Source organism: Bidens hawaiensis, unplaced genomic scaffold (assembly GCF_021521415.1).
Source record: "Bidens hawaiensis isolate Kalapana, Puna unplaced genomic scaffold, B.hawaiensis_p1.1 tig00015201_1, whole genome shotgun sequence".
In the NCBI taxonomy this organism is placed as follows: Eukaryota; Viridiplantae; Streptophyta; class Magnoliopsida; order Asterales; family Asteraceae; genus Bidens; species Bidens hawaiensis.
In genome coordinates, this window is record NW_027492350.1 from 263,994 (window position 1) to 274,742 (window position 10,749).

At 33.8% G+C, this 10,749-nt stretch overlaps 2 protein-coding genes across 2 annotated transcripts; one reads left to right on the forward strand and one right to left on the reverse strand.

Moving 5' to 3' along the window:
* Positions 1 to 839: 839 nt before the first annotated feature.
* On the forward strand, positions 840 to 3,766 carry LOC143548592 (cinnamoyl-CoA reductase 1-like). Its single transcript, XM_077039709.1, has 5 exons — positions 840 to 1,018; positions 1,200 to 1,354; positions 1,510 to 1,695; positions 1,955 to 2,307; positions 3,556 to 3,766. The coding sequence occupies exons 1-5, from the start codon at positions 856 to 858 to the stop codon at positions 3,740 to 3,742; spliced, it is 1,044 nt and encodes a 347-aa protein (XP_076895824.1). The 5' UTR covers positions 840 to 855; the 3' UTR covers positions 3,743 to 3,766.
* A 1,011-nt stretch (positions 3,767 to 4,777) lies between these two features.
* On the reverse strand, positions 4,778 to 10,244 carry LOC143548593 (metal transporter Nramp6-like). Its single transcript, XM_077039710.1, has 13 exons — positions 10,099 to 10,244; positions 8,942 to 9,020; positions 8,808 to 8,848; positions 8,041 to 8,119; positions 7,842 to 7,946; positions 7,507 to 7,616; positions 7,248 to 7,429; positions 6,512 to 6,581; positions 6,254 to 6,427; positions 6,058 to 6,162; positions 5,398 to 5,529; positions 5,234 to 5,329; positions 4,778 to 5,160 (listed from the first exon to the last, which is right to left on the reverse strand). Exons 1-13 carry the CDS (start codon positions 10,186 to 10,188, stop codon positions 4,822 to 4,824), a joined length of 1,602 nt encoding a protein of 533 aa, XP_076895825.1. The 5' UTR covers positions 10,189 to 10,244; the 3' UTR covers positions 4,778 to 4,821.
* Positions 10,245 to 10,749: the final 505 nt, after the last annotated feature.

Below are 10,749 nucleotides of genomic sequence, written 5' to 3' on the forward strand. Positions count from 1 at the left end.
GTGAATCTAAAAATATTCGCGGTGATATAGAAACAAGGCTAACACTATGGTTAACCTGGGCAAAGCAATATAATAAAATTAGTAATGCAAGATTACTTTTTTACATCGAAAAAAGTAATCTTGCTAAAAAAGAATCATATATCTATAGTCATGAAAGGATTGCATAACTACCACAATTATGTTTCTTAGTAGATTTTTATTAGTAGATAAGTGTGTCTGCTTTTATTTAGAACCTTTGTTTATAATTATTGGTCTCACGCCCTGACCGAGTAACGAAAATCTTTAAATGGTCCTTGATTTGTAGCGCGCTTTACATCTCAAAAAAATTGAGTCGACCCTGTGTTAAAACATGTAGGATAAAACAGCATAAACAAGTCAATGGTATTGAACTTCTCTCACTACCTAATATCATAATGACAAAATCAAATTATTTTAAGTGCCAATTAATAAATTTATACAAACGTTTAATTCAAATCTTCAACAAAGATAATGACAGCATATATGATAGTTATAACTTTATAAGCCAATTGTCATTGATATCTTATGATAATAATAAACAAAAAAGAACCCAAACAAAATTAACATAAAACACACACGAAAGTTTGAAAATAATTTAAAGAATTATTTTATTACAACTCTAATATCTAAATTTGTAGGAACAACATATATTAATCCAAGTTAGGTAAAACAGATGCAAAAATATAAAAAATAAAAATAAAAAAATTTGTAGTTGAAGAATGGATTTGTTGACTTAGCACTAAAAGGTAGGCCAAAGCAGGTTATGGGGAGTTGGTGAAATGTTTAATTTAATTTTTTAAAATTTATTTTTTTCTGCTTATATATATTGGCATCTGTATGTTCAAACTTCAATATCCCCAACCAATTTCTCCTACAGTTATGTCTCCGGCAACCAATCAAGTCATTTGCGTCACCGGTGCTGGCGGATTCATCGCCTCATGGATGGTGAAGTTGTTGTTGGAGAAAGGCTATACTGTTAGAGGAACAGTTAGAAATCCAGGTAATATTATATTATTACCATAAATAGAAGATTGTATTTGATTATGTTTCTTTGTATTTAATTTTTTTTATTGAATTCTGGTTGGTTAATTAATAATATTTAATAACATTATTCTGCATGGTATCAGAACTTTTTTATCGGTTTCAATTGCGTAATGGTCAGTTATGTTAATTAATTTTAGATGATCCGAAGAATAATCACCTTAGAGAGCTCGAAGGAGCGACGGAGAGGTTAACTCTATGCAAAGCGGATCTTCTCGATTTCGAGAGCTTACGTGAAGCAATTAACGGATGTGATGGTGTCTTCCACACTGCTTCTCCGGTCACCGATGATCCGGTACGTATATAGACATTCGGTTCATTAATGAACAATTACAATTACAGGAATACGTAAAATGTAAAACAGTATGAATAACATTTGCCGTTAAAAAAAAAGGTCACAGGAACGTCAATCCAAGACTAATTATATTTATGTTTAAAATTTAATTATAGGAACAAATGGTGGAGCCCGCGGTGATCGGAACAAGAAATGTGATAGTGGCAGCGGCTGAAGCTAAAGTTCGTCGAGTGGTGTTTACGTCGTCGATTGGAGCGGTGTACATGGATCCGAACCGGAGTCCTGATGATATTGTTGATGAGAGCTGTTGGAGTGATCTTGAATTTTGCAAGAACACTAAGGTTTGAAGAATTAATTACATAAGTAAATTATGAATATAAATAATATAATGATGATATAAATGTTTGGCCTAATTTCCAGCCATATGACATGTTATTTACATTTTTCCTATATTTTGGTGTGACTTGTTCATCATTCCAGAATGTCAGCATGATTTTATTATTCATGTTAATATTATTATTATTATACTTACTAAACTACTCTGGCAAAAAATAAAAAATAATTATAAATAATATTTTTTTTTATTTATATGTATCACAGAATTGGTATTGCTATGGAAAGGCAGTGGCGGAGCAGGCTGCATGGGACGAGGCTAAAGCGAGAGGGGTTGACTTGGTTGCAGTGAACCCGGTGTTGGTGTTGGGCCCACTTTTGCAACCTACGCTCAATGCTAGCATCATTCATATCTTGAAGTACCTAACCGGGTCCACAAAGACCTTTGCTAATTCAGTTCAATCTTATGTTCATGTACGAGATGTGGCATTGGCACACATTTTGCTATTCGAGACTCCCTCGGCTTCTGGTCGGTATTTGTGTGCTGAGAGTGTGCTTCATCGAGGAGAAGTGGTCGAGATTTTAGCCAAGTATTTCCCTGAGTACCCGATTCCCACTAAGTAAGTTCACTTTTCTTTAAAAGGAATTAATTTTTAACTTATCTGACTGATATAGAAAAAAAATGTATTAAATCGCTAACCTAATTAGACATGTTACATCATCTATCCAATTTGAAACATCTACACATTTATATTCACATTATGAAATGTTTACATGTTTTCGGAAAATAAAAGAAAGAAAGAATACCACGAGAAACTCAATTTGCTTTCACTAATGTATCATTTTTAATTCGTGGCGTACCAAGAATATTTTTTACGGGGTCAAAAATGCTTTTAGTTGACTACCGCTATACTCACAGGGGTTAGTCGAGTTTTTACACTATAATAATATTATAATACTATAAAATAATTTCACATGGGACGACCGACGCCGTGCTACCACCACTTAGGTACACCCCTAATTTTATAATTATATAATATAGATAGCAAATTTGGGTGAACCAAATACATGATTAGATGAATACTGGACACATGTCTATATTGAAAAAGTCCAAAAAGTCCACACCAACAAGTAGAATATAGGAATCTAATAATTAAATATTTGATGGCCAGGATCACTTCTCACCAACCCCAATATGACCATCTATACCACTATCACAGTGGGCCCACATATTGGCCCGGGCCCATTTACCAACTGCATCTCATCAGTGGACATTAGAATCCAAAAAATGACTTCTTTTTGTAATGGGCTCGGATTAGTTAATATAGAGTGCAGACCAACCGAGCTGCTAGCGAGCAACTTGAGCTTAGATTGTTAAAAAGTTTTTTTCGAGCTTGAGTCAGGAATAGACCTCAAATAAAGCTCGTTTAGGCTCGTCAAGCCTTAATGAGCTCTTTTAAGTTTTATTATTTTCACACCGTACAACTAAGCTCGAGCTAAGCTTTGGCTCGTTTTAAGGTACTACACGAGCTCGAGTTAAGGTTAATCTATTTAAGATTCTTTTCTCAAAATATATAAAAATAATTAAAAATTAAAAAACATGTACATTTTTTTAGTAAATAATAAATGACCCGAGCCCGAGCTTGAAAAAAAAACTCACGAGCCGAGCTTGGGTTTTAGAAAAAGAGCTTGAAACAAGCCAAGTTCAAACACGAGCGCTTGTAAGTCATAACGAGCGTAGTCGAGCTTGGGCTTGGCTCGTTTGCGCCCCTATGTAGTCATTTTTAAATTCAACATACTAGATTAGCATTTAATTATTTATGATTTGTGACTCCTAGAATTAAAGTTACAATAAAAACTAATTACAGGTGTAAAGATGAAACAAAGCCAAGAGCAAAACCCTACAAATTCTCAAACCAAAAACTGAAGGATTTGGGACTCGAGTTCACCCCGGTTAAACAGTGTTTATATGAGACGGTAAAGAGCTTGCAAGAGAAAGGTCATCTCCCCGTGCAACAAACCCAGACCGACGACCAAATCCGTATTCAGTCCTAGTTAGTAACTAGTGATATGTGTTTATTGTTATATTTTCATTTAGCCACGCGTACTCGATTTATTGTGGTCAATGCATTAATACAAACACATAACGTGGTTTGTCATGTAAACTCATATGATATGTTCCTTATAATATAAGATGATATTAATTGTGTACGCAACTATGTAATAGGTTGATTACTATTATAATAAAAGGATCCAATCAGTTGTGTGTTTTTTTAAATACAAAAGTTCAAAACTTTGCAATTATTTTGGGCCCTTGTCAGTCTTTTTCACAACCAAACTAGGCCCAACTACTAAAATTGTATAGAGTAAATAAAAAACATTTTGGAATATGACCAATACCGGCTATGGCTAATGGCTCAATTTGGGTTGGGTCGGTTTTGGACTAAAATCAAACCAAAGCCCTAATTATTGATTTTGAATTTTGAAAACGTTTAGTTTTCTAGGTTTTCAGTTTGGGTTCGGTTTAGTTTCGGTTTTTTCAGTTTCGTCATTTGAACTTGAAAATTTTAGGTCGAAGACTAAACTATCAAGTTACACATTTATAAATTTTTATAAATTACTTAAAATAAAGAACGTTAAATAACAAGTAAAAACCTTTGCATTCAGTTCGATTTATTCAATTTTTATTACATGCAAAACCAAATCCAAACCTTTGCATTCAGATCGATTTATTCAATTTTTATTACATGCAAAACCAAATCCAAACCGTAAGTTCAGTTTTACAAAAACCTATAACTAAACCTTCGGTTTTTGTTTCGTTTCGGTTTTTCCGGTTTGGGGTTTTTGAGGTTTCGGTGTCATGCACACTCCTACTCCATTTAACCAAACTTTGATACCCAAATCATGAAAATATGATATTGCTTACACAACCCACATGAACACATGAACCTTGTTGCCCACAACCTTTGCATGATGGTAGTCATCATAACTACCAAACCATAAGGTCAATTTCCATAGATTTGAACATCATCTATAATCACAATATATTGTCATTATTTTATTTAGTTTTTTTTTTCTAAAAGTTGTAGGATGTTAATCAACTCTACTATAGCTCTAAATCCCCACTAAACAACTCATTTGTTATCATCATCAATACTCCTCCTTTGAGGAAGTTGCATACTAACAATATCCTGTCTCGGTTGACCATCATACGCGGAAACAGTCCTCTCCATTTCCCGGGACTCGGGTGTCGTAAGTGCCAAAAGATGCGACGACTCTTTATTTTTACGCACCACTAAATACCCGATCCCCGCTAAATAAATCAACATACCCGAAAACCCCAACAGACCACAAAAGATCTTGGCCACAAGTGCTAGATCCCCGTGAACGAGCACTGAAATCAAATGGTCACCTAGAAAGTATATGTTTATTCCCATTATTAACGACCCGATGATCCAAGTGATCGTTGAGATCTGAAAACACATAGTAATTTTACAGTCAGTATAAATAAATATTGTTTTTCATGAATATTATAACTTTACTTACAGTTTTCGAGTTGGCGTGTGATCCCATCTTGGTCTCACTACTTGTGAACTTGAGAAGTGGAATGAGAGCAAATGGTAGTTCAAATGACAATATCATCTGCCATAATAAAAATGTGTAAATAAACATTAATAATAACTTTACATATAATACGAATAATCACTAACCGATGCTATAATGATTAACTTTCCAGCTCCAGCCGAACCGCCTATCAGAGCAACGATTAAGCTAGGGACTATGGCTAAACACCGAGTTAAGAAGTTTCTAAGCCATGGTTTCATTCGTAGGTCAAGAAACCCCTGCAACAAATAATAAATAGTGTCATATACTCGTATATGATTACACGCCCTAGTTGTGGTGCACGCATATAATGTATTGATGTGTGGGGCTGTGGGCCCTCGGGTGAGCAAAAGTGAAATTGCACTAATTTTGACGTTATTCTACTATTTTCGTGAAAATAACGTTAAAAGTGGCGGAAGGTTAATCAGGCATCATGTGGTGGCGTTGATGGCCGAAAGACAAAGGTACATGCACCAATCAGCTGGTGTCCGGATGGTTGAGTGTTATGTGCCTTATGTCCAAGGCTTGATGCAAAACTACTATCGATCCGAGGGTCTCACCGGAAGCAGCCTCTCTATCCCTATGGGGTAGTAAGGTTGTCTACATCTTACCCTCCTCAGACCCTACCATAGCTTTGCTATTGGTGGGATATACTGAGTACGATGATGATGATGATGATGATGATGATGATGATGATGATGATGAAGGTTATATTATTTTAATAATAGTAATAACATATTTTTAAGCAAAACGAATCGTATAAATACCTGCATAACATATTGGCCAGCATATGTTCCGGTTATAGTGGAACTCTGACCGGATGCCAGCAAAGCAATTGCAAAGACCTTAGAGCTCCATTTGCCTAAAACATTCTAGAAGGACGAAATAAAGGATATTATGATCGCTTTCAAGCCCCATCGTTAACGGGATTAATATCATTTAGCAGTAATTAATGTCGCTTACTCTAAGCAAAAAAGATGCTTTGTTCAAGTCCAAATCTTCACAACTCTTTTGATCATCAGGGTTCAAATTTGGTGAGTTGCAAACTGAACCGCTTACTGATATAACCGATATGTTAATAAGGAAGGCCACTGCAAGTGCTATGCCACTTTCTATCAAGTAGAATCTGCAAGCTTCCTATATACATAGGTTTCCATTAATAATGTGTTCATAGATAATAATAATAATCAAAAGAATGATTCTAAAAGATATGAAAATTACTTTTATGCCACTAACTGATCGAGGTATTTTCCTAGAAAGCACAAGAGCCGAGTGCAAAAAAAGGTTATGCCTGCGTTAATAAAATAATATCACATAAACGGATAGACTTGGTTTAGATTTTAACACTAATGCGTCAAATGTGTAAAGTCTTGTATTTTAGCTATTAAAGTGATTAACGGGTCAAAAGTTGAATAAAGTGTTAGGGTGTGCGTGGTGCGGTTCGGTGCAATTTTTGGCTAAAACCAAAACTTCGGTTTTTGGAGTTTTTGAAACCGTTCGGTTTCGGTTTTTTCGGTTTTATTTTTTCGGTTTTCGTTTTGGTTTCGGTTCGGTTTCGGTTTTTACGGCTTTTGCCATTTGAGCTTGAAAATTTTAGGCTGAAAAAAAAGTTGGCAGAAAATAATTAATTTAGGTATAAATAATTTTGTTAATTGTAAAATAATAGACTATTATACATTTGATCATAAATATTGGAGTTACATATTTATTAAATTCTTATAAATTACCTAATATAAAATATAAAATATAAAATATAAAAATATATAAATTTAGGAATTCGGTTCGGTTTTTTCGGTTTTTTTTACATGCAAAACGAAAACCGAACCGTTAGTGCGGTTTTTACAAAAACATAAAACCAAACCGTCGATTTTTGTTTCGGTTCAGTTTTTTCGGTTTGGATTTTTCGGTTTTTCGGTTTCTTACACACCTCTAAGTGTTATAGATGAAGGTGACTTACGGCATGACCATAGCACCAAGAAGTGAAATTGCAAGACCTGTTGACCCGCTACCTTTGAGCTGAGGGACAAACAGCCCGTATAGCACTTCTGAAGCGTCGGGCTTGGATATACCGAGCTCAATAAGAAAGCATATGGCTATAGTGAGTACCAAAAAAGCAATCAAGAATTCAAGTTTTCTCACCTGCATAACAAACAAGTCATCTCATTTAGCTTCCAATTTGAGCATAGATAAATAATATGAAAGGAAATAATAAGTACCCCATATTGTTGTAGTGCTAGCAGAATCAAAGTACTAAAACCGGTGAGTAACACACCAATCCATACCGGAATATGGAATAGCATATTCAACGCAAACGCTGTCCCAATTACTGTGTATTACAAATAACAATTTTTTCAGTTCTAATATATGTAGAAAACTAATTTTTAATAACTATCTGAATAATGATGCAATAAATTTATTTCATATAATCGTATTCTTAATAAAATTTAGAGCAGAATCAACTACTAAAAAGGCTCAAAAGCAATATCACATGAAACGCTGAATGATTATTTAAGTTACTCGGATGATGAAATAATAGAAAATGCAATAATACCTTCAGGAATGTCACATGCAACTATGGATATCTCAGCAAGAATCCACAAAATGTATCTGATAACCTTCTCGTACTCATTTTTGCAATGCTCAGCTAAATGTTTTCCTACATGAAAATCAATTCGAGTTATATGTACTAATTTTAGGAGGGCGAAAAGATGTAAAATTTAAAATAATAAGTAAAAATAAAAAATCAATACCTGTAACAACTCCGAGGTTTGCCGCCAAAGATTGGATCACAAGAGCAGCAACTGAAGCTACAAGTATAATCCATAATAACTGCAAAGAGAAATGCTCTGTTTTAAAAGGTCTAACAAAATAATATTGCATAACTTTCAACGAGTTGATTCAAAATGATTTGCAACTAGGAGTGTAAACAACCAAGCCTCCTGTAAGCTATTTGAGGTCGCCTTCGCTAAAAGCTCGAATCGAGCCGAGCTTAAGCGAGCTTGAGCCTAAAAATATGTTTGTATAATAAACGAGCCCGAGCTTCAGTTATCGAGCTCAAGCTGGCTCGTAACGAGACTATTATTTGTACAATTGAAATTTAATATCTTAAACAATATATATTTTTTATAATAATTATTAGATATTTTATAAAGATATAAATAACTAAATAATATCTATATGTTGTATTTAAAATATAACTTATAAAATATACATAATAGTTAAATAAATATATAAATTAGTTAATAAATAATAAACTAGCCAAGTCGAGGATAGCCCGAGCTTGGAAAAAATACAAGCGAGCCAAACTCGAGCTTTAGAAATAAAGCTCAAAACAAGCCGAGCTCGAGTTTAATCAATATCTGGTAAACTAAACCAGCCAAGCTCAAGCCTAATCGAGCTCAGGATCGGCTCGTTTACACTTTACACCCCTATTTGTAACTATTGTAAGATGAATGTTCACTTCATATGATTTTATTGCAAAGATTCTGTAAACTCGAGAAGGACATTATATAAGCACCTCATACTTGTATTGGGCTCCTGATTGTAAATCAGTTTCAACTGCAAGAATTTGAAACTAAAATCAGCTGTATGCTACATAAATAATTGTGTACATATATTTATTTTTTTTAAAAGGACAAAGAAGTATCTTACAGTTTCCAGGATCTATGTATGCAATGGAAACAAGAAAACCAGGGCCCAAGTATGCAAAGAAGTTTCTCCAGCTTGTTTTCTGAATAAATATAAATAATTAGAGCCATCAAATATTAACTTTCAGAATCCCACTTTTTAAATATAAATTTAATCTTATGAATAAAATACACTTAAAACAAAGAAAAGATTCACCAAGGTGTCTGCAATATTAACCAAATTAAACAAATGCTTTGGTTTTTGAAACTGACAACAAGTTGACTATATTATCTGGCACTAGATCTATCCAGGCTTGTTTAGAGTATACATGTACTCTTTACACCAATTACCAAAGTTGATTAAATTATTTTAACCAGCATAAATTCACAACAGAAAGTTAAATCAATTCAGAGTAATAGACAAAATATAAAAATTCCAACAGTTGATTTGTCCATAAATCAAAAAGACAATTTGGAGAAAAGTGTAAACAATGATGCTTGAACATAAACTCAAAAAATCCAAATGAAAACAAAATCCTAAATGAGCCATGCTATAGCTACAAACACTATTAAATGACGGTCCATGAAACACGAAGACGGCCGTTTTGACTAAAAAAAAGTCAAACTCTAAATATATTGGTCAAAACGGCAAACGACCCTTCTAACCATAGGGGGTCAAACTTTGAAAATTATTGGTCATAACAGCCGTTCGACAGATATCTAAATGGCAGTTCTAACTTCTAACCATAAACATTCAAACTTTGAAAATTTCTTTTGTCAAAACACCGTCCAACCTCTATCTATACGGCTGTTCTGCCCCTAAATCCAGCGCCAAATTACAACAATAATAATAAAAACCGTTCAGTCAATATCCAAGCGCCTTTTATCCATAAACCGTCAAATTTTGAAATTTTTTTGTAATAACGACCGTCCGGCCTCCATCCAGACTGATGTTATGACCCTAACCCCACCGCCTAATAATAACAATAAAATTATTATTATTATTATTATTATTATTATTATCAGCAGTAGTAGTATTAATCAAAGATGTTCTAAATAATAATAATAGTAATAATAATAACAACAACAACAACAATTACAATAATAATAATAATATAATAAAAACATTAAAATAGTAATAATAATAATAAAATAGCAAAAGAAACGAAAAGTAATACTTACATCAGGAACAACAATCAGATTGGTATCAGAAGCCTCAATTAGCGGTGCGTTCGTCATGAACTGCGATTGCTGCTGCTGCTTTGCCGCCATCTTCCTTTAACTCTCTTCCTTCCGATCACTAACAGAATTCTAACTTAAACCACCACATGCAAAGTAAATGTTACCCGATTGCGTATAAAACTAATAATAATTAAGTATATTATAAATCACAACACGTATTCAGATCTAAAATCAACAATACATAACAGCAGAAGTTATCCTAACAGTTCAATTAACAAATTACTAAATTACTATCAGATATCGAATACATATAGATATGCAAAATGAAATGTGTATGTATAGGTTTGGATGTTTAATTACAAAGTGACGGCTGCTGCTGCTGCATGTATCAAACGACGACGTTTTGTAAGATTTGAGAAGCTTCTTACTGCTGATTTGATGCCTCTGAAATCGGCAGTCGTTACTTTATAGTAGTAGTTTGCTTAGCTAACAGACACAGTACACACTACACTTTTGTAAAGTTGTATATTCTATACTCGAGATATTATTATGTGTTGGTTTAGTCCCTACTTTAGGCTTTAGAACTTGTTTCTATTTTGGTTTTGAAGGTACGGGTGGAAACGAGTCGGGCTGCTCGCGAGCCATTTGAGA